The sequence below is a fragment of the Diadema setosum genome, chromosome 5 (genome assembly GCF_964275005.1).
Source record: "Diadema setosum chromosome 5, eeDiaSeto1, whole genome shotgun sequence".
Taxonomy (NCBI): Eukaryota; Metazoa; Echinodermata; class Echinoidea; order Diadematoida; family Diadematidae; genus Diadema; species Diadema setosum.
The window spans coordinates 34,295,867-34,321,051 of NC_092689.1; the positions used below are offsets into that span (position 1 = coordinate 34,295,867).

Here is a 25,185-nt window from a genome sequence, read left to right on the forward strand (position 1 = left end):
CTGTTTGCCCAGACATTATCGCCCTAGATAATGACATCAACGCCCTTTGGTATTAGTGCGTTTGTAATTCAGAAAGTCACAACCCCCGTGATTTCACTTGCGTGTGAATCTTCCAGAGAATGTGTGTTCATGGCTGTTGATATCACTTAAGTTATGTTCTTCTTGAGGCCGTTTACAATATAGAACCCACTCAAATTATCACAACAACGCGAAGCACATTAACTTAATTTATCTACTTAATTGCCTGGCCAATGATATCCTTGAAACACTTTGTAAAGATTGCTCGCTTTTTTATTCTGCTCGAGTTTACACCTACAGAGAATCGACGGGTGGTTATAGGGATTTCCTAATTGTGACCTTCGACATTTACTTTCGATTTTTCTCTGCCTCGTCGCTCGCCCTTATTACGTAACTCCGGAGAAAGTCGAGTAAAATTGACGTTTGCGTGTGATAGGCTGCCGCCATTAACTACATCAATGATTTCGCACTTTTTATTCGTTAAACCATGTAGGTCCATGGTTAAATCAAAGTAGCTTTCGATATTCCAGATTTATACCCTACGATATTGCCCCAGAATGAATTTGGCGTATACTTGTCGCGAAGAAGATATGGCGAAACCAGATTTTGCCTCGAGGACAAAAACTACACGCGCACACGCTGGCGCAAAAGTCGACAGTGCCTTTAGACAAATCGGAGTGGATGTTTAACGGAGAACCAAGAATGACATATCGGACATATCAGGCGGACGGGGACGTGGATAATAGATAGACAGAGGTAGAGATAGTGGGGAGCATCAGCGCTTTAATACCCTCTGGAAACGAGAAAAAGTGGATCGGACAGTATAGATTTGCCTTAAATTGGCGGTCCGCGCTCGGCTATATTACACCGCTGCCACGGGTTTTGGGGGGAAGCGGCGAGGGGGGTAGAACGGATGGGGTTCGGTTCCCTCAGGCTGCATAAATGGGGCAAGGGACTACGACCGGAAGTGGATGAGAGGGGGTTCGTCTTTCGAGGACCTCGCGTGTCGTTGGAAACTGATTACATTGCGTGAAGTATCTCCAAGAATATCCAAGTGATCTTACTCTGATGTTAACATAATCTGGTCTCCGTTTTTCTTCCTCTCTACCCCCTTAATGTCCGGCCGACCGCAACCGTCCTCTCGTTTTATTCATTACTGGTACTCTCTCTCTCTTCATTTAGCCTGTAGCTGTTGCCACAAGAAAACTATATTTGAATGTGTTCGCAGACTTAATGTATACTTTAGCTACCCACAAAAAATAAATTGGGCCCTGGGTGTGAACTTTGAAGGGACATATAGACTCACTGTCGCTGACATCCCATTTTATTTAATACGCGTAGGCCGATGTGGGTGTTCTATTGTAACACCAAATTTCAGAGAAGGCGGGATGTCTTTCGATGCCCTCGTAGTTAATCATCCTCCACTTTCTAGAAATCATATGACGTGAATCATGCGTGGTTTTTAAGTAACACCATTCGGTAGATTAGATAGATCTTTTAAGAATAATATGCAACAAACTTCGAGCTCCAAGATATATATCCGGATCATTCCAGAATAATGTCTCTTTCTTCTACAAGAACCTAGACTTGACTTCGATCTTATTGTCCATTTTGTATCAATGTCTTTGCAGCAATACAAGGACAGCTGAAACCAGGGGAGACATCAAGACTCGGCGGCCAGCTCAGCCCGGCGGACAGTCATGTCGGTGAACGGAGAAGTCAACAGGAGCGTCGCGGCCACGGAGTTGACGTCATGCGGGACGAAGACGGAGAAGAGCGCGATCATCGGGACGGACCGCGACCGCGCCCGGTCGAGGTGGATCACCGTGGAACCCATTCTCCTGCTGATCGCGCTGGCCAGGAAAGCCATGGTCATCACGCGTCTCCAGTACCTCAAGTCCCGCATCGCTGAGGAGCACCACTACGACTCGATCGTGGCGAACCTCTCCGTGACGTCCCTGTGCAACGACAATAACTTCACCGATACGCTGGAAGACAAGATACAGCAGGAGACGGCCGTGTGGAGTTTGTACCTCTACGCCATGTCCACGTTTCCCGCGCTTTTCACAACAATCCTCGTGGGCGCCATCAGCAACCTTGCCGGAAGGAAGGTCGCCATGATGGTACCCTGCCTCGGTTACATAGTCCAGTGCGTTCTCTTCCTTTTAATCTCCTACACCCATTTACCTCTCTGGACTTTCTTTCTGGCCGAACTTTTACAGGGCATATCGGGTGGGGTCGCCCTCCTGTTCGCTGGTGCCCACGCCTATATAGCCGACACCACAGAAAAGCGGCAGCGGACTCTGCGCATCGCAGTAACGGAGGGTGTGTACTTTTTCGGCAACGGAGCCATCCAGATTTCCAACGGTTACCTTATCGCAAGTTTCGGATACGAATCTTCGTATTGGTTTTCGCTGGTCCTACTCATACTTGCTTTTCTATACGCTGCATCGCCATTTCTACTGATAGAAACAGTCGACGAAGAAACCAAAGTCAGGACTAAGAGTACTACCACTGTTAAACAGATCGTGTGTACTGCCTGTGATCTATTCAAAATCACGGAGGGAAGGCGCAACATCAAACTGATAGCAGCTGGTAGCGTCCTCCTCTTTGCCCTCATCAGCGTCTCCGGCTGCCAAAGCGTCGTGGTGCTCTACGGTTTGGCGAAGCCATTTTGCTGGACGCCCGTTGATGTGGGCTTCTATACAGCCGTTTCGTTAATACTTCCCGGTGTAGGTAAGACAATCGGGAGAACTCGGGGTACCGGGTTCTCTATGAGGCAGCGGGTTGACTGAGATTTGGAAATAATTTTTAGACTGGAATTTCAATGACGCCATAAAGATGATAATAGAGTTTCACCTGTCACATCAGCATATAGAAAATATAGGCAGATTATAATTATTTCAGTGTTGCAAATGTCAAATGTAATATGTAAATTTAAACTACATGAAAATGTAAATAAATAGTAAGATTCAAGTTTCCCAAGAATTAAAAAGGCAAATTTTTATCAGCACATTTCTTGCTTTTCTATCAACAGGGTCTTTAGTTGGTGGCCAATTTGTATATCACTTCAACAATGATTACTGGATGATGCATGTAAGTCTGATCAGCGCCATGGCTATGAGCTTGACGACGGCTTTAGCGAAGACTACGCCTGTCCTCTACGCCGGTAAGGATTTGGTTTTTTTTTTTAATCCTACATGCTTTATATGACATGAGTGTGCCTTCATTCTGTAATGCCAAGCCATATTTCCTCCCACGCAATTATGGATTTCTGAGTTACGGTATTTCATATATTAGAGGGACTTGTATTTCTTCAATCAAATCTACACGGTATAATAAACGGGCTGATTACACTCAATCTTTGTCTGTTCGCTCAGCTGAAGCAGACGGGGAAACCGAACCAGATTCATTTCATCAATGTCGAATCAGAGAGGCCTCAGAAATTGTTCCTCCAATTTCTATATATTAGGAACCACGTATGATTGCATATTCATTTGTCCGCCTCCCCATATTTCATCATCCGCATCTCCGACCCCCCCCCCCTCCTCCTCCTCCTCATTTTTTCTTGTTTTCAAGTCAGCGCTACAAGTGATTATTCATTCATCTGATGCAATGCTATGGATATTTGATTTCGCTGCAGTGGGTTTCCGCCGTGCGTTCACGTCATTACTGAAGGATGTTCTTACATGAAGTGCGCTAATTCGTTCTTGTCTGAGGCATTATTGGTTTACGAGATAATGAGCCGCACATTTCCCTTTCCCATGCGTTTGGATGTAATCTACATCTTTATTCAATGAATAGAGCCTTTTTGATATTCCGCAGACAGAACAAAGTGAAAACAGATCAAGCAGTTTAATGTACTTGACATTATTATCATTAATGACATTGGTCAATGAAATCATTCCTAATAGATGATTATGATAGATAATTACACGGTGTACCCCACAATCCACAGAAATGCAATTTTCCTTGTTGCGTCCATGAAGTGAATGCAAAATTGTGACTGATGAGAAAGTTGTTGAACATTCCAAAATTACGAAATCCAAATTGAAACTATCAGTGCGACACAAAAATATGAAAAATACACATAAAAAATAGAAGAGTTTGCTTATTGCGTGATTTATAAGCAAATAGATAAAGTGTTGAAATTATCCAATTTCAATTCTAATGGTTTCCTTTTTTTAATTCTCTCAGTGTTATCTATCCTCATATTTCAAGTTTAATTTCAACTACACCATCAATCATGATGCACGTTCTCTCTCTCTCTCTCTCTCTCTCTATCTCTCTCTCTCTTTCTCTACAGTTTACCTGTCAGCCTTTAAATGCATGCAACTTTTCCGATCTCAGAAACTACTTTGCTGTGGGGAAAAAAACCCAAATCATTCGATGACAACCTTCTTTTTCTTTTTCTTTTTTTTTTTTTGCACAGGAAAATATAACGCATAATCTCTCAAGATAGATGCAATGAAGCTCTTCTTTTTTTTTTACGGAGTACCAATAACGACAGAAAAAAAACGATAACAAATTGAATTAATGGACAAATAATGATCAGCTGTAGCCCTGAATGTAATTAATTGATCTGTTTTCATCAGTTGTCTTCATGCGGTGATGCCCTTTAAAGTGGACTAATGACGACATCATGACGTCAGATGACTTTTCATAACATTCTCGCTCTTGTTTTCTCTCTACTGCGCAGGCCTTGTCATGGGCGCAATGTCCAGCTTCATCGCTCCGCTTGTCCGTGGCCTCATGTCCAAGATGGTCAACGAGCACGAGCAAGGTATTGTATAGAGCTATGGCAAGGAACGAAAATGAATAGATAAAGAGAAAGCATGAGAAATTGCTTCATATTCAGAGTGTCATCTGGGATTAGTATACGTGCTTTAAATTCTCATCGCAGATAATTGATAGAAGTTCAGTTTCATGGATCTGTCTTCCCCGAGGACTATGAACGAGGAGGTTTTTTTTTTTTTTCAGTCTGTCCTCCTAGCATGTCTCTACGTAAAATGAATTGTGCATCATTACTCTTTGCCACGTTCGGCAAGACAATGGTAAGCTTTCTTATTTAAAGGGACAGCCTCTGCTGTAAACTTGGCCATAGCATTACTTGAGTATGTAGGCCTATAAGTAAACACCGATATAGTATTTTTTTTCTTTTTATTTATCTTTTTAACGTGGTAGAGGATTGTATAAGCACGGCCACACTTAGTTTCAAACGAACAACAACAAAAAAAGAAATCCTACTTTATAGCGAACTTCCAACTCGACAATTAGTTCGTCTGAATAGAAGCAGGATATTAGAAAAACAGGGGAATGAACGTTTGAGCAAATTCCAATCAAAACTGAGAGAGTTATGACAACTGACACAACTTATCACAACTTTCTTAGTTTTGATCAGAATTTGCTTAAGCTTTCGTTGTCCTGTTCCTCGAATTTTTCTGCTTCAATTCACACAAATTAATTTTCGGTTGGACCTCCCCTATAATAGAGACACAGAGATGGAAAGGGGGAATACATCGAGTAAATCCTATCAATATATATATTTTTTTCATAACGTATTTGAATTCTATACAGAACACGTATTCTCATGGATTGATTATACTTGCGAGATGTGTAGTGTTGCCATACCGTGATTGAAATGGTTTCCAATAAGCTTCCATTCTCGATTTTGTAATACAGCTGCACTTCCGCATTTTTAAGGAACAGCTTAACACTTCCGTTGTTCGCAGGGATGACGAAGTCATAATACAATGTGGCCATACATGACCGTCGTGAATTGGGAATGTCAAATTATCCTGAATATTTTTCGAGCACCTAATTATTTTACACCTTAATAACTGTATATCTGCGAATATAGATCTACAGAATTTCGTCACCGACTTATTGCTGTCGTGATTTTTGGCAAAACTGACAGGGGAAGAACGCGGAGAACACCGGGGAAAAGAGAGATCAAAATACGTTAAGAAATAATTGCATTTCACGTGTGTCGGTTGAAGGGATTAGACATTGGACCAATGCACAAATGGGGCATAACTCCCGAATTCAAAACTGCTTTGACTAGATTTGTCAGATAAGAGTTGACGTTTATCGACTTTCATTCTTTCAATGCACCTTAACACTTTCCCCCGCACCAGCTTTAAGTCGTGTACAGTGATGTTTGGGTTGTGCCTCGAATTTTCCAGATTATAGCACTATGATGAGGAAAAATAATGAGGGAAAATTATTACGAAGAGAAGAAGAAAAGTTGAAGGAGGAGAAGAAATAAATTCAACTTGTATCATAGGTAATAAAAGCAATACTATTAAGAAGGAATGAAGAAGAAAAAATAGAAGAAAAAAAGACTAACAAATCAAGCGCAAAGCGTAATATACACAAAAGAAGATGAAGTCGTATTTGTGAAGGCATGTGTAAAGAAGCAAATCTAAACGTAATGAGATTTCGACCACTGCGGGATTTTTTTGTTTGTCTAAATTTGACACGTAACAGTCAGGAAAGCAGAAGGTCAAGTGCAATATACCCTATTCTGTACACATTAACGTTTATATGTACTGATTATATATTATGTATGTATGTATGTATGTATGTATGTATGTATGTATGTATGTATGTGTGTCAGGAGATGTTATTAACTTACGCAAGAGCTATCGCGTGAAAATGTGTCCTTCACTTGATTACTATACCAGTAGCTGGGTTTGTGTTGTTGTTATGTGTTGTTGTGTTTTTTTTTTTTTTTGTTTTTTTTTGTGCGGTACATAAAGATATGGTTTTCGTTTTGCTTAGTGTGTATTCATTGGCCAGTATCATAAATCGTCTCTTCATCTCTTCTCTCTCCCTCTCTTCATCCTCCTCCTGCTCTTCCTCCTCCTCCTCATTATCACCCCCCTCCTCCCTCTTCTCCACCTTCAACATCCAATCTTTACACAACCCAGTATCCGTCTTCACGTACGCGGGATGCGTCGGGAACACGGTGAAGTTCATCGCCAAAGTGATGGCTTTTGCCATCTACGCGGGGACGGTCAACACCCAGCCGACCCTGACCTTCTACGTACTAGCATTCATCGTTGTCATCCCGATTGTCATAACCTGGTAAGTATAGATTATATGCCGTTATGAGAGTATCTAATACCCCTTTCAAACTCATGTCGGTTAGGCAGCGTTCAAACGAAACGTTCATAGTAAAGAAGATACAATGACTGCATGTACTTGTATGGATGGACTGGAAAATTCACCTAAACTACTACGACTACCGATACGCTCTGCAACTGTTGAAAAACTCAACTAAACTTCGACTCTTCAGCGAATGCTTCCGGCATTACCTAATCCAACTTTGGTGTCATAGCTGATCCCATAAACATCCGTTTAGCGGCAAGAAACAAGGAAGTTCTTCTGACGTATTCCTTAAGATTTTCTTCAACAACAACAACAATACTGCAAACGTACTAGTGTACTTTGATTATTTTTTGAATCATTTCAACACCATTGCATAATCTGGAATAACACTTCACCTATTTTTATTTGATCCCATGATGCTTAATAGAGCAGAGCGTAAAGGTTCAAAGGGTTAGGTCAGTAAGAAGCGATTCCGTCTAAAAAAGAACAAATACTTGACAGAAACTAAAATTGGTATCATATCTATCTCTCTTTTTTTCCTATGTAGAATCGCTAACTGAACAGGATTTCTCCGATAAACGCGATAAGGTTTCGCATCGTTAATTAAATGAGCATTATGTTAGCATTGATTAAAGACGGTTAATACAGATAGATAGTATATGACGGTTACCTTCTTGCAACCACTGTCTTAATATATCCACATCTTATGTAGATGAGTGGTAATGAACTTGTATATTTAGATTTTATTTCAAATTTAAGAAATTTGATACTAGTCTCACCTGTCGTTAATGTTTATCAAACCATTTGACCTAAACATGACTTTGCGTTTCCCAAATTGCAATCTATATTCATTTGGTATATTTTTTCTTTTTCCAATAACGCATTGCCTATGTGAACAACGAATCGCCGAAGCAGAGATCTAAATCTGTCGGCAAACGCAACATCCTATTCAGACGAAGAGTCGAAATATATTTATAAATGGATGAGCTCTTGGCATTAAATACAATTGATCCGAAATACCTATTCCATTAGTTGAATTCCGCTTTGGCGGTGAATTATTGACACGTCGTAAAATTTGCGTGAATGAGCTGTCTCCGTCCAGATTTTTTTTTTTTTTTAAACCGCGGTTCGAAAGCGAGACCTCCTGGTGATAGCTCTAATTTGTACACACGTCGCGCAGCAACCACAATGAAAAGACCAACATACTATTATCCATCCGCCAATAAGACAAGTATCGCGCTTTTTTATCCATTAGTGGCCAGTGGAGGAGGGATATAATATTGTTGTCTCTTCCGCCGTTTTTCATGTTTGGCTGTGCTCAATTAGAACCCGATGCCGAACTCTCCAATGCAGCGGTGGTTAAATTAGAAATTGATGAACCATTTATGTCCTCCGTAATCAAGCCCATGTCGACTCATTTTCGGTTCATTCATGGCTGCGTATAGTGGAGCTTAAATGAGCTTTCAAATTCTCTCGCTGCACCCTTTCCAAGTCGGATCCTTCCACGCATTAAGCGATATTAATGCGCGTGGCAAGTTGAGCGGCATTCACGGCCATTGTACTATAGCAACAGAGGATGGTAAAGGGGAAAAACATCATTTTCTCGGACCACACATACTTACACACGTTGATTTGTGCAATAACTGTATTGTTTTTGTCTTACTGAAGCCCATATACCCCACAAACATGACGGAATAAAGACCATCGTTGTACTATTTTGGTTTCCGTACCCCTCATAATAGATGAATTTATGTAAGCACATATGACACTATTCGGAGGTTTTATACGTGGTATTCAAGAATACATGAGTAATGATTGTATGAGTTACATAATGTCCCTTTCTTGCCATCCATAATGATAAGTATTATATACGTGATAACATTGATTAAGAGTAGAAAGTAAAAAAAAAAAAACACCTTTTCTGTCTAGAGTATCCTCTATCTTCAGTGTCCATACCGTTCTTCAAAGGAGTCCCTGCTATCATTACCCCAGTATTGCCAAGTTTACCCCCAGGAGATTCGAACTCGAGACCTCCAGAGTCCAGAGCCTTAACCACTGAACCACCATGGGTCCTCTTCCCCTCCTCACACACACACACAGACACACATACGTACATGCACACACTGTACACACACACACACATACACACACGCCTCTAACTGCAGTTTGTGTCTCTTCTCGCATCCCATTTATCTCGCAGCGGTCTGCAGTGCTTCAAAAACAACGTCACCGACTACGACGAACTAGAGGACCCCGAGTGTACGGGAGACAAGCTCCAGCTGGTCAAGAGAGACCAATAACTTGTCATCCTCCTGACCAGCCTCCATCATCTTCGAATTTGGTTTCTGAAACAAATCTCCTGCTTGCGACGGGCTTGATGAACATCCACAGACGGAGCGAGGTCACTCAAACTTCCAGTTGTATTCTCTCATGCTCTGTTATCTCATTTTTGTTTTCTTTTGATTTTGTTTGAATCATACATGTTTTAATTTACATAAATGTCAAAATGACTATTGTTTTTGACAGGGGGAAAGGCACCGATTTAGGAATAATACCTTCATTCGTCGTTCATCAGTAGGGGCTAAATCCCGTCTAATCTAGCCATTAACATCTAATGCAGCTGGTCGTAGCTTAAGTAGGATTTACTCAAAATTCAGAAATAAAGAAAAGAATGTTTATTTTCCTTATTTTTTTCGAAATCTAGACAAGGTTTATGATGCAGATATACCTCCGCCAGCGTGTGATGGTGCTATTCATATATTGCGTCCGTGCAATTTTGACTAGTTCCAGAGTTAGTGTGCTTTGATATTTACTGTACTCCGCCAATACGCAAACACCAACCCGGATTTTCTTAATATAGGATGTCATTACTGCTGGTTTATTCAGCAGAGGACTTTGAATTTTGCAGTACTCTGACATGCAATGCGCTGCAATGCAATGGGATCAGTCACATAGTAAGAGAGGTAAAGGAGACATGGCACCAATATTTCTATACTGTAACTGTATGATAGGCTTTGTATATACCTTCATTTTATACGCTGTGTATGTATATCTATGTCAGAAAACACGGGCACGCACTCACATCAAAAAAAGGGAGAAAAACGAAAACAAAAATCGAATCCCGAAAAAAGGGAGAACCTCCCGTACAAGCCGCGTATGTCATATAGACACGTGCTCAATTCCTAGGATAATATAGACATTTCTCGGTGGTGCTGACCAGTTTACATACATGTATAAACAGGAATACCGATTGAGAGTGTTACAACCAAGATTCATCCAAGCTTAAGAAGACTTAGATTAAATTAAGTGGTTACACTTGACAACACTCATCCATCACAACGATGTACCATATCTGTATAAATAAGAATACTGCATGTGAGACTGGTAATTTATCACTTCTTTTGGTGAATATTTAGATTTGTTGTATTTTTAGAAAAAAAAACACTTTAGAATTTGCAGAACAGTGAAATGATATACGTATATTGAAACATTTTTTAGCTGTTTGTTGAAATTCTATTTCTTAGACTGTTTGTCTCTATTGATGTATACCTAGGTCATGAAAGTGTACATAAGATCACTCTATATGTATATACATGATGTTCTGAAGATGAAAATATATTTTTGACTGAACCAGGGATGCTAGATTTAAGCAGAAATTGATCGTATATATATTGATTAATTGATGAATATATTTGACATCTAAAAAAAAAACAATTGTTCAAATATCTAAATTTGAAAGTTATATCCTGTAGATGTGTGTGCTATGTTTGACACAGAAAAGTTGGGGATGGGTGGGTTGGAGATAATAGGTGCGAAGGTATAAAAAAAGACAGTTTTATTCTTTTCTGTGATTGACGATAACAACATAATGTTTACATATTCTTAGCTCAAATACGTAGAAAAAAAATGAGTCGACTTCTCCGGATGACGCGTTTTGACTCCTTTTTGTACGGACGACTATGACAAATAATAATCCCATTTTTTTTTTCAAACGTCGGACTCAGACTCATAACTCAACAACTTGATGGGGATATTATTAATTATTGCGTTTTGAATATCGATATAAAACAGTTTGATTTGGTCTCTCTCTCTCTCTCTCTCTCTCTCTCTCTCTCTTTCTCTCTCTCCCCTGTGTTAGTCTACCAGGCTCTTTCTCATTCTCTCTCAATAGTGGTATACATGTATACCTTTAAAAGTAATTTACATATATTTATTTCAGATTCGTTAACATTTATTTCCAGCAACCACAACACGAAAATAACTCGGAAATCTTAAAGCAAAAGATCGAAACACATTTCATCAAGAAGTGAAACATGCAATCAATTTGAAAATGAACTGTTTTGAACTAAAGCTTTATTGATTAGATTAAATTACAAAGGAATAGGCAGACTTTACAGGACTTTATGCTTACTTCAAAGGTTCCTTTAACCCATTTGAGATCCACTGATGCTGAAAAAATCTTTTAGCCTCTTACTATAATCGTCAGTTTTGAGAGGGTATTTGGGGGTTTTGCGTCAAATCCAGGTTACAGATCAAATCAACAAACAATAACTATGATGAACGTAATTATTGACATCCACATGTATAATTAAAAAGCCGAACAAAATTTATTCATTGTTATGTATCTCTCAGTTGTGACTACTTCAAGAATGCTATGTTGAGTACAAAATAAAACATCACTTGGATAATAATGACATCCACACCATTCGCGTGTAATTACCGTGAAAACCTGGTACACGTTATCGGTTTGAATGCTTGCTTGACTTAAATTCTTCCGTACAAGGGTTTTGTAGATAACAGCTGACCAATAATGTCCATTGACTTTAATTATCTCAAAAAGGGGATCTAAATGATCACGACTCACGAACTGACCATGACTACGTATCACCCGACTGTACTGCAGACTTGGAGCATGACATATTGCAAAAGTCTTTCATCGAGACTCAAAGCGTGTCACGAAGGGAGGAATAAAATTCACTCATGGCAATTCATAGTGAGCTATGATTTTGTAAAGACATTATCAGTGTTGTGCGAAATTAAAGGCAGTCTCGACGAAAGGGCTTGCTGGGGGCTCGACAAACGAATTATTATCTCCTGTTTATAGTGATGCATGATGATATTATGATATTGATAGATATAACTACAAATTATGACGTATCAAAGTATCATCATCATGATGGTAATGATAGCCAGTTACCAGTGATGTTATGTTGTTAGTTTTAGAAAAAGAATTAGGGAGGAATAAGCGAGCATCCCTTTTAATCTAGATATGAATATCGTCATAGGGGAACTTTGAATTCTACATGTGCATTTCGTGGCTTTTTCCTGTAATGTTGAAATCAGACGCTAAGAGCTAGCATTTTTTTATGCTCTCTTGCGGAACAGCGCTTTCAAAATATCCATGTCACTTCATGTCGCAGATATATTTGGGGAAAGGCATTAGCAATGATTTATATAGGAGTGGATAAATTTCGAATTTTGTCTGGTGGTATGGAAAGTATATTTGCCAATGATTCATTATGTATGTATATCAAACTTCTTTTTTTCATCGTGTGCAACGTCATCAGCTGTTCCAAATCAAAGCGGTCTTTAACAGGGGCAGTTTTTGGCCGTGTTTTGATAAAGCGCAGAAATGATTGATAAAACATTGAATGTATTTTGTGATTACGTAATTAGTTAGGTATCTTGTCAGTATTAAATGATCATGATATGTTGTACCGAGTTGTAAGGTTAGATTTAACTATTTTAGAAACAGAGGACACAATGAGAATAAGACAATGTAAAATTCTATTAAAAATGACTGACAATATCAATTTCTAATGTATAAGGTACGTACGAAATACGTACATCTGGTAGGTTGACAGTCTCTATAATGGAGATTGTGTTAAAAAATACGCCATTTTTCTCAAGAGTGGCAGGCTCTCATTGGCTTGCCGAGAATTGTTGAATAGAAGCAGGGCACAAATAATATACCTTTTGCGGTACATATTTGACAATGTTGTATACTTAAACGCACGGGGCATTTAGTAATGATTCGTAGTTGCTAGAGGGCAAAGTAAGAAAAACATATTCATATCATACAGCCTCACATTGAATATTTTGTATATTTGATTTGTTTTTCTTCACAATTAATCCAGTAATTCAAAAATACCTCGTAGATGCTTCCGTAAATCACAATATCTATGGAGAGAAAAAAATACATATATGATCATTATTTTCGTCTTAACAAGACTCATAAAACCTCAGAGTTTGGTTTGCAGGCTTGATCTGATAACGTCAGCGCCATTTCAATTCAAAACATAAAAAGAACGCACCTTGTCTTATGATTAGTGAGACCATGGATTAATATATAATCAATACAATGAACTTTTACGTGATCTTTGTCACTATGCTTGCTAAAGTGTTTGTTTTTTTGTTTGTTTTTTTAAGGGTTCTACACTCCTAATCTTTATTGTTTTATTTTTACTTCTCTCTTCAGATGTCATGACTTGTATTGATTGAAATTAATTGAAACTGTGTGTGGTAAATGTTTAATATATTTTTGTTTGTTTTTATTGTGAACATGGAAATAGACATCCTATTATGTGTGTGTGTGAACATGGAAATAGACATCCTATGTGTGTGTGTGTGTGTGTATCTTGCCTAATAATAAGAAAAAAGAAACCCGAAAAGATTACTTGCCCCAGTATAGATCTAAATTCAGCCTGACCAAAGGTATTGTTTGAGAAGAGATAAACATTAATGTTTTTTATCCTTATAAAATTGAGAACTCTTTTCTACTTTCGAGTTCAGTGCGTTAAAATGTTGTTCTTGAGACACTCTCAGTGTTATATATATTTTTTGCTGTGGTTTGATAATGGATTAAGAAATTATATTAAGAAATTACTTTGAAGGTTCCTTCACATTCTCTCCGTTTGTAATGATTATTACCATGAATGATGGGATTCACGGAAAGGGAAAAAGGTTTGTTGTACTTCCGACCTCTGTCATTAAAAATTGTCAATCAACTCTCTGCGTGTCTCATTAATGTCTTGTCCATAGGTACTTACGTAAAATTAGTGCGTATTTGACTCACTGGCAGAGAAAGGGTTAAGTCTTAAATGCTGTACTATTCGATTCTGGAGAAAAATGAACAGTTACTTCGACTGAAAAAAAAAAACCGCCCAAGTCTAAGTGTTTGGTGTGTTTTATTTCTTCCTGTGTGATTACCTTTTGACAGCGGTTGTTGTGTTACATTCCTACACCACAAAATTAAAACAACGTGCAGTGGTCGGAGAACATTGACACATTGATCTATTGTTCACACAGTCACGCGCACACACACACTCACTTACGTTTACGAGACGTGCACCAACCAAGTTTAACACAGTGAACGTATATAATCCACAATATCAAATCTGACATGCCTCTGAAGACCTTGTAATTTAAGTGTAGTTGGTTTTTTTTTCTTAAGATCGACTTTGTTCAGCCCTTGCCCCTTTTTAAAGTCCTTAGATATCACACCATCTATACTTTTCTGCAGTTTGAATTTCAGCTTGATAGAGTAAAAATTGCGTAAAAATGTATTTAAAAAAGTAAATGTGGTATGTATTCTACACAATGAAAACTTCGGAGGATTGTCACGGAATTTGTAGTTAAAAGGTATAAGAATGAGGAATTAAAAGAAATTGTGAATTCAATAATTTCACTGCGAATAAATCGGTCTTATTAATCTATTGTGCCATATTCTGTAATCTTTTCAACTTCATAGAACTCAAGCATTGTCAGATTCAGATACCTTTTTTTTTTTTTTTTCATTTGGTTTAATCACAATATAGTGCATGGTAGGGTATACATCTCGTCCAGGATTTCGAACCTCCCGTCCGACAGTCCAGACTGCCACACACTGAACCACAGCGTTCTTTCATGTTTGCACATCAGACATCCTTTGAAGAGTAAAAATGTGTGTGTGTGCGTAAGTGCCCACCTGTGTTTTTGAGTGTATATATGGATTAACAAAGACATTGAAAATAGTAACATAGAGGAGGGAGAGAAGAAATGTTATATGTAATCAATCATTCATTTATTAAGTTTTCATAGAACATAAGCATCGGCAAATATCGAATTGACTTCAAACGTGAACCCAAACACCAAAAGTAAACCTGTGACATTAGAGATTATGATGTTATGTAGCATTCCACAACACTAGTTCATTTTGGAGTTGATTCAATAGATCGTAAGGTAAAACACGTTGTCATGAACATCACACGTTTTTCCTCGATAGTGTAGCGTTCCTAATGATCACATCTCTAACTTCATCTTTCGCATCCCAAAGCTTGTACATAATATACTACATTCCCCATGCTTCATTAATCTAGCTGTGCCGTCGTAATCGCAAGATGGCGCTAATTTTCATGCGATTGTAAAATTACTTTTCCTTGTAGAGTATTCAAAGTGATGATATTGAATGGTTGATGCCAATTTGTAACCAACATGAATGAACTTGACCATTTCATCAAAATTGCGTCGATATTATAATTCTTACAACGCATTTGTCAAAATGTATGTCAGTATGAAATATTCTGTTTCTACCCTCATCACCTTCTCTATGGTAATGTTCTTTTCTCTCATTCTTTCATTCTTTCTCTAATTCTTTCCTTCTTTTTTTTCTTTCTCTCTCTCTCTCTCTCTCTCTCATTTTTTTTTGTCTTCTTGTCTCTTTCGTTGCAAAGTATCAAAAATGGGAACAATTTAGATAGATCGATCGATGGGCAAACGTTAAATCCCGCACAAGCGTGCTGTGCTTAGGAGATGTTTCATACAAAACGGTATAGTCTCGGCACTTCCACGACTCGAGGTTTTTATTTTTCATGGTTATGTAGGAGGCGCAAGCAATTAGTCACTAAAAGGCTAACTTTTATATTGAAGGGCAGTTCATGGTCTATTCTTCCCAATCTCTAACCTCTCACAATAAATTAATAGCCTTGGCATGGGATTTGTATTCATTTTCTGTCCACTTTGTGTAATTGAGAACAAACATGAAAATGCATCTGAAAATAATATTTCTATTTTGTTTAAAAAAAAAAGAAAAAAGAAAAAAAGGAGATGCACTTTGTATCCGATTTTACTCTCGTTTTCGATCCATGTCTATGTTCACGTTTATCTTAGATTGGCTAAGAAATGAAAGGTCCTATATGAGGGAAATTTTTCAATCATAATTACACCTATAAATCCAATTTGATGTTTTTATATGATCTAACATGCCTGTAGAAAAACACAACAACAAAACAAAACAAAACAACAATGTTTGGTTTTGACTCGTTTAAATTTGACCTGCATTTCCATCACTATACTTAATCGATTCTTTAGTGAGTGGCGACACTTTTCTGCTATTTTTAAAAATATACCATGACGAAGTACGAACAGTGTACTGGAACAACATGTCAATTGAAGGTATTGTGATCGATTGATATTATGATCGATTGATACATATTGACTTACAGTTTGTGGCTCACTGGACGCATCATAAGAATAGAGAGAAGCACTATCAAGCTAAGAAAAGCTCTTTTCATTTCCGGCCAATCATCACACTGACCATGCGCAATAAAGCAGATATGAGGCGAATTTGTACTCCAAATCATTATCACACGAGAGATAGAAGCTATACGTCATATTGATTTTGTTTATGTTAAAGTGTGTGTATGTGTGTGTGTGTGTGTGTGTGTGTGTGTGTTTGTGTATTTGTGTGTGCATATGTGATGCCTATATGATCGTGTGATATTATCGATGAAAGTAAGACTGCTTATTCTGCTTAATCGACAAACGAATTATTTCCTTCTCAGTAGAAAACTGACGTCATAGATTCAGAAGCTCACTGCCTCGACTATCATAATTATTTGGATATCTATAGGTACACAGATAAACATTCGCTTGTTAAGAAAAGCACAGGATTTTCCTCTCCGGAGACAAATACACGAGTTTTTGATTGGAGCAAAGATGGGTTTTCCTGGCGAAGTTTGTGTTTCCCGCCATTTTATGATTGCCTTTCTGTATCTGATCCTCGGAAATATTCAGCATTCGCTTGTAGGTAAGTTACTATGTTATTCTAATAACTGATTGTCTTGATGTTCAGCATTGATATATACGTGGTATGATGTTCGTATTCTTCAAATCTGACAAAGATGTATGTTTCGATGATCTCCTATACGAGTACATTTCGTGCATAACGTCGAAAGAAGGACGAAGAGATGACATGAATAAATCTCTGACATAGATAATGAGCACAGGTTTACTTGCTCGCTTACCACGTCATGGTTGGTATGATGCAGGTAGACTTGTGGTGAATATCTTACTGCAAGCATTCTCAATGCAGGTCATTCAAAGTGACGGTATGGATGACGATTTAAATATACACAATTTGGGCAATGACAATGACTGTGAAGATTGAAATTATTGATATCATTAATTTCAATACCACCATTAGCACTATCAATACGAATGTCACTTCAATGCTATCACCTGATATCATTGTCAAAATATCCATTGTTATCATTTCAAGATTACCACCGTTATCAATTTTGAATCATCGTTATCATTTTTTTTTTCATTATCAACATCGTCTTCGTTTGTTTCATATTTTACTTTATGGATGATGACGACAAGCAAAATTTCCATTGTTATAATTGCTAGGATTATCACCGTTATGATTCTGAAAATCATGGTCATTTTCTTTTGTCATCAATCAGTGCCATCTTCGGTTGTTGTTTTTTTTTTATATACAGTGTATTTCCATATATGGTTGGTAACGGCCAGCAAAATATGTCCATTATCATCACTGCCAAGATTATCTCCCTTATGATTTTGATAATCACGGTCAGTTTTGTCGTCATTATCAACGTCATCTTCGTTCGTTTCATATTCTATTCATGTGGATGATGACGTCCAGCGCCCTGCCAGCCGGGATGGAATTACTGGAGAGGAGGTTGCTACCGCCTGTCGCCCACACCGCAGGCGATGACGAGGCAGGAAGGGTTACAGGTGTGCAGCGATCTCGGGGGAGCCATGGTGATCGTCCGCTCGGGGGAAGAGTGGAGTACGGTGGCAAGCGTGATCGCAGGCGTTGTCGCAATCGACAGCGGGACACTAGTGTGGAATGGTTGCGACAACCTGGCGTGGCCCCAGACGTTTACTTGTCTCGATAGGTTAGATATGCAATACGCAGGTAAAGGCATTGTTATTAAGTTCTTATCTGATTTTTTTTTTCTTTTAGGTGGCAAGATATATCAATGGGACATAAAAACAACGAATTAATGAAGATCTTAAATTCATATTTTCAATGCACCTTTTTTTTTAAGAATATGAAATAAAGAAGTTGGTGTAAATGCAATCCAGACAGGATAGATTGTAATCTTGACACGATAATATTATAGTTAATTATAGCACAATGATTACAAACAGTCGTACAATATAAAAGTGATCATCCATGTCTTAAACATTATTTGAAAGATTTCTGAACATTGTGCAATTTCACACCATTTACACTTTAATTTTTAGGAAGGATTATAAAAGCTATTACCTAGTACAATTCAAACATGATGTGCTCACGAAATAGGAAAAAACCCACACTAATTCTACGGTAAGCCTGCTATGCTCACACAAAAGTTTCCAGATGGAGAATATACTCACCGCGAAGATAAAACAAAGGGTCAAGAATCAAAGAAAGCATTTGTATTTGTACTAGTATTTGTATATTCCCGCGTTCTACTTTTGTGTTTCACCTAGTCTAAATCTTCCTTTCTCTCTCTTTTTCTCTTCTGGGGGACCTATTTTTAAAAGCCTGTTAGCTATTCATTAGGTTTCTCCCACTATAGATCTAGTTACTTGCATTTAGTTAATTTCCGTTTCATTCTCCGAATTATGTCATATATTCAACGTCATCTATAAATTATATTTGCTGACTTCAAACTAGTATTTTCTCCTTCTTCATTGTATAAAGCAGTGTTGAATATGTGTAAATTATTTCCAACTATATTCCAAACTTCAATGTGTTCAAGTGGGTCATGGCTATAAGTGAATTTGAAAAATAAATGTCAATTCAACTTATTTCGAAGTCCTTCACATGTGAAAGTGTAAACGATGACAAGAAGGAATAAAAGTTTAAGACAAATATATGAAATTGTCATATTAATATTACATCCTATGACATTATCAATTTGTTGCTGGTTGTCTGTCATAACACACAGAGACTGACTGTTGCATTTCGTCTGAAATCTTATAACCATTTTAAAATCCAGATTAAATGTCTTGGGTTGATGTGGTCAGACATGGCGTTGCACAAGTTTTACATAAATGTTTGCCCATGTAAACCTTACTCATCCTGCCAAACAGACTGGGGTACAGGCGAACCTGATATTTCGGGAACGAACAAAAGTTTCACGACCATTGCTGTACAGTCGGGAGAATACACGGTCTCCTACGCCAATGCTACTGCTCTTGTCGTCTGCTACAAACATGGTAAAGCTTAATTGATTTATATATGTTCACCAATACGTTTTTTTTTTTTCAATTCTGTAGACCTATTTATCTCACGACTATCATTTATAGTAAATAAATACAGTAGATAATATATAATTACACAAAATAAATGGAAAATTACAAACTTCTTTCGTTACTAGTGATTGTTCCATGACAATAGATTCATGGTCATCATGAAGAAAATAAACTTTGAACAGTTAAAAAATATCGACATGATGTCATTTATAAAAGTATGTATTCACTATTGGTTAAAAAGTATACGATTATGAATATGATTATGATCATAACAATGTTAATGGTAATGTGATGATGATGATGATGATGACGATGATGAGAGTTGCCCTTATTTTCATCATAACAGTGTTGTGTTATCGTGCAGAGAGAATATCTTTACTGTCAACTATTATGAGAGAAATCTTGAAGAGCAAAGATTATTACATCACTGAACAGTACTTTCATTTCTTGTTTATCTACGTTATACAGTCCATTGTTTCGAAAGCTTATTAATCCGAGAATAAGTAAGGTTCGGTTTTTCGACACTTCGTTAATTCGAAAATGAAAATGAAAAAAAAAAAAGATTCGTTGTTTCGGAGGTTCGTTAATCCGAAAAAGGAAAAGGGAGCCCGTAATTATTTTTCTTTCTCTCATTTTCAGATAAACCCCCTTTTCCAGAATACTTAACCTTATTTCATTTTCGGACTCACGAACTTTCGCAATATAGAACTTTCGGAACGACGCCACAAGCGTTCGGATTAATGAACATCTAGGTACACGGAATTTGTGTATTTTAGAATAACGAACCTTCGGAATAACGAATCTTATTTGATATTCGCATTAACGAACCCTTTTTTGACTTCGGTGAACCCACAGCAACTGGCTCTGCTGACAGCGTCGTCCTGTTCAAGCGGCACCCAGACAGCGACTACTGCCTCGAAGACCACGAACTGACCTCATCATTTTCCACCTCGTCTACGAGGGAGTGTGCCGTCGTCTGCCTGCGTACGAGCGGGTGCCGCTCGTTCAACTACCGATGGAAGAAGTGCTACATGAACACAGACACGCGTCACGGGGTAAACTACACGCACTTTCGCTACAAACGGTCCTGCAGTTACTACGAGCCGAACAGTATTTACTATGTGGTTTAACTTTTGCCATTTCGTTGCAAGTGGCATGAATGATGAGGTAGCAGATCTCAAAATCGAGCAAAACTAGAAGACTTGAAAATGTGAGCGCATTGGCATGAAAATTGCACTGTAAAAATACAATGTCAGGAAACCATCTAAAGTTTAATGGCACCGAACCGAATAGTAGCTGCTTGCATTACTATCTTGTCTATGACAGTGAACTCAATTAGAGTTGTAGACATTGCTCTGAATAGATCTGATGCATCACATGTAGGGATATTTTTCGGCATGCCCCTTAGAGAGATCTGTATTCAACTGACATGTTTACTAATGATATATTCACATTCATTGCATACACCTTTATAGCAGGTTGTTCCTGGCAACCAGGAAGATTCCCCCGAACGCCGAAGGTTTGCCAAATATAACAGCAACTAATAAATGTAATCTGAATACAAGAGTTAAAAAAAGATGTTGTGAGGAATTGCATTTGATGATTCTTACGACATCCATGTAGAGAGGGAGACAAAATATGTAGGTTAATATATGGATAAAATGACCTAACAGCCTTGTTCTTGCTTAATACATGGTGATGCTTGGGAATTTAGTTCACGCGCATTAGCAGTTCCTATGTTGGGCAATCTACAGAATGTGCGTAGTTGTCGCGAGCGATTTGTGGTGTAAACATATGCAACAAAAATATGAATGATTCGATAAACCGGTGTATTACAGTTAATACGTCGGGAAGCACTCGGAACGTACATGTAAACTGGACGGTAAAAGAAAGTACCCACTTCTGTCAAAGGCCGCACACAAAAATTCATCCCCTAGAAATAAATAATTTTTTTACACAGGTGTGCTGCAATATCCATTAGTAATCACATACCCAATAGCAAGTGATTACCTTTATTACAAAGAAAAAAATGACATGCACAGCATCTTGGTCACTGAATCAAAAGTCACAAAATGTAACAAAATGAGCCTTACAAGTTTTACGCAAAAAAATCATCGTCACAGGAAGAAAAAAAAATGCAGTCACAAACATCAATTTTCAATAATGTGTATGTCCTCCTCGCGCCTGGACACATTCCAGGCATCTCTTACGCATGCTCTGGACAAGCTGTCTGGCGTAGTCCTGGGGAAGTTCTGTCCATTCCTCCTGCAGAGCTTGGTTCAATGTTTGCCGATTGACAGGAGGCTGTTCCCTTAAAGGTAGGGAATCCTATTTGCATGCCTTAAATGAAGAGTTGTATAAATACAGTGGTATGTTGAAGAGAGTATCATTTTAGAAACTCCCATAAAGTATTGAAAGTGGAAGGTAACATTTAGTACATTTTTATTGACCGTTAGATTATGAATTGAATTTTTTTCGGGGCTCACCGTAAATTCCAGTACATTACTAGGCTACCTTTGCAGACCCATGCACTGCATGTGTGTCCATCATGTATATTTTGTGAAGAAAGTTCATCCAAACTTACAAACATTTCTATATATATTCTTGCCACACACTCTATATGTTATTACATCAGCTCTTATACTTTTAGATTTGTGTTTATAGATTAAAAAAAAAGTACAGAAGACTGGCTGACACACAGAACTACTGAGTAGTTGAGTTTTGTGCATTATTCAAATTGTAGATAACTGTTGACTTTCAAATTTCTCAGCAGTGGCCTAAATAAGTCCCCTGAGGTTCATCCAAGCTCGAGATATTTTTCGCAATCGCAAATTAGCGCGCTATTTCATTTCCTATTCACATCAGCCCGAACACTATCAAATAGCGCGCTAGTTCGCATTAATTATCCTGCTATTTCGGAAATTTCCCGAGTTGGACTCGAGAAATTTTCTCGATCAATTAGCGCGCTAATTGTATTCACATTATCAAATAGCGCGCTACTTCGTGATCGGGCTAATTTCCCAAGTCAGAAAATAGCGCGCTATTTCGAAACATCGGGCTGATGTGAAAACGCCTATTAACATCATTTTGACAAAACAAGTGTTCATTTTGACATATTGGTTGTTTAAAAATGTTGTCCATTCAATGGTCATTTTTTCGTGACGGAAAGTGCTTTTGTGTGGGACTTTTGATTCATTGACCAAGATGCTGTGCATGTCAAGTTCTTCTTTGTTGTGAAGACATTCACTTGTTAAATGTGCATGTGATTAGTAAGGGGCATTGTAGCACACCGGTGTACAAAAAAAAAAAAATGTTTATTTCTAGGGGGTGAATTTTTGTGTGCGGCCTTTGACAGAAGTGGGTACTTTCTTTTGCTGTCCAGTGTAGTTCCAGCCAATGAGGGGGCACGCACACGCACAAGAGGGACGGCGGTTGAAGTACAGTATTTAGAAAGTGAGGCTGTTGGAATATAGACCATGGAGAGTTATTCACCGAATTGAGGTATTGATAAGTCGAGCGGAATGATTATCAGCGATAGTATGATGAACTGTCAGCTCGTTTTTTAATTAAAACATTGATCAGTGGCAGGCTAATCGATCGCTCCACTTCGATCAATGGTCGCGTTGACCTCTTTAAAAGAGTAGTGGATTTAATATAATTGGCGAGCAATTCCACCATGTAATCGTGCGCAGACAACCAATAGTGTAACTCTCACTCTCCCTCGCTCCCTCCCTCACACACACACACACACTACCTATCTATCTATCTCTGTATCTTTCCCTCTATCTAAACTTTCCTCTTCTCGCTCCTCCCTCTGTCTTTCTCATATCTTTTCCTCATTCCTTCGTCCTCTCATCCGTCTACCTTTCTGTCATTTTTTCTCATTTTTTAATGAATTTATGTCCCCGTGTGTTAATATATTCATCCATCAATCTTCTACTGAATAAATAGTATCAGGAGAAGTAATGGTGATACCCCCCCCCCCCAATCTTTGCTTGCAGGCACTGTTGTTCCTGTTTTGATGTCCCTGTGGGTTTGTTTGTGTTTCTCCGTGTACTATATCTTGTAGTAGTCGTTGTCGCATTTCTCGATTCCCCCCCCCCCCCTCTCCCTGTATATCATGAATTTTCTCTTCATGGTCTAGAGTTCTTAATTTCGTAGTGTAATAAATTCTATTCGGGGGACCTACGGTTCACAACTACGGTTTAGTTGGTCTGTCCAGTTTTTTTTTTAAAGTATGTTTATTTTTAAAAAGACTAAAAACTGCATGAAATTGATGTATATTTCTTATAGAGCTGACCATAAACATGTCATAGTTGTATATTCACTTGTTCTGTTGGCAAATGAAAGAAATATTGAAGTGATTGATATACAGTATGGTAATAAATTCCAAACAAAATTACCACAAAAAGTAACAAATCCGGTAGTAAGTTTTATTTTTGTTTTGTCATTTCCAGTTGCAGCGTATAACGCAAATGTTTTTTATTTTATTTCTCTCCATATCATCTGATCTATCTTACTAAGTTGGTGCACATGACAGTGTATGATCATAATTCATATCTTTCTTCAAGCATTTCAATAGCATGTAACTGTAAAAAAGAAAAGAAAATGTACTTATAGCCAAAGTTCTCCACAAATTGTCTCACGTAGACCGTGAAAACTCGATGAAAACGTTCTATAATGGGCCCCAATGATCATACTTCCTTTCATTTAACATTGACGCGGAGATATTATCGGTCTTTCGTATCCATTCGTGTGCGTTCAGTCATGTTTAATTGGCAATAAACCAAAGATGTAAAGTGTAATTTGACTGTGCTTCTCTATAATAGAAGGCTTATTTAGAATTTACAGGTAAGTTTCAAGAGAATTATTTGGCAAGACATGGCTATATTTATCGACTATGACATTTACGTAGTGTCATGCATTAAAAAAAATAAGGAGATTAAAAGAATCGAAAGAATCGAAAGAAATAAGTTATAAATTGACAGGTGACTAGGAAATTGGTGTAATGATTTAAAAAGCCAGCAGGCAAACAGAAAAATCCTTGAATCAAAGAGCAAGTGAGGGATGGAAGATTGAGATAGAAATCATTCCGATTTCAAACACGTAGACCATTATCTCACCTGAAGTCAAATAATAAAGAAAAATATGATTATAGCTTGACCCCATTTTTTAGTCTAGCAGAACTGTCTCCACAAACAAACGAAGAAAACTCACGAAGTCACTTTTGCTGGAATTCTACAATGAAAGGCACACGATGAAAGAGAGCTCTTTCACTTGAAGGCTTGAAAAAATTGGAAAGTGACACGTTTTTTGACAACACGCACTCTGAACATGAATGACGCATCAACCTTGTTCATTTCTCTGTATCCATGATGAGATCTGATGGGTAAAGTGCGGCAGAGATTACTTGTAGATTATTCGTAAAAGTATATATGTATATACGCTCAAAGTATTAGTCATTCATTTGTACTAATTCCGGAGGCTTCAAATGAATTTGGCCTTAAATAGATTCAAGGGTATTAT

The 25,185-nt window shown here is 38.0% G+C and overlaps 1 protein-coding gene across 1 annotated transcript; it reads left to right on the plus strand.

The window, feature by feature from the left end:
• Nucleotides 1-1,718: 1,718 nt before the first annotated feature.
• Nucleotides 1,719-9,431, plus strand: LOC140228868 (proton-coupled folate transporter-like). The gene is made up of 5 exons (XM_072309138.1): nucleotides 1,719-2,754; nucleotides 3,056-3,187; nucleotides 4,718-4,801; nucleotides 6,951-7,107; nucleotides 9,332-9,431. The coding sequence occupies exons 1-5, from the start codon at nucleotides 1,719-1,721 to the stop codon at nucleotides 9,429-9,431; spliced, it is 1,509 nt and encodes a 502-aa protein (XP_072165239.1).
• The last annotated feature ends 15,754 nt before the right edge of the window (nucleotides 9,432-25,185 follow it).

What these genes read in the sequence shown, in the direction of transcription:
- LOC140228868 (XM_072309138.1), top strand. Translation starts at nt 1,719, where the DNA reads ATGTCGGTGAACGGAGAAGTCAACAGGAGCGTCGCGGCCACGGAGTTG. An exon ending in GTTAATACTTCCCGGTGTAG is followed by an intron (nt 2,755 to 3,055) that starts GTAAGACAATCG and finishes TTCTATCAACAG; the next exon opens with GGTCTTTAGTTGGTGGCCAA. An exon ending in GGTCAACGAGCACGAGCAAG is followed by an intron (nt 4,802 to 6,950) that starts GTATTGTATAGA and finishes TACACAACCCAG; the next exon opens with TATCCGTCTTCACGTACGCG.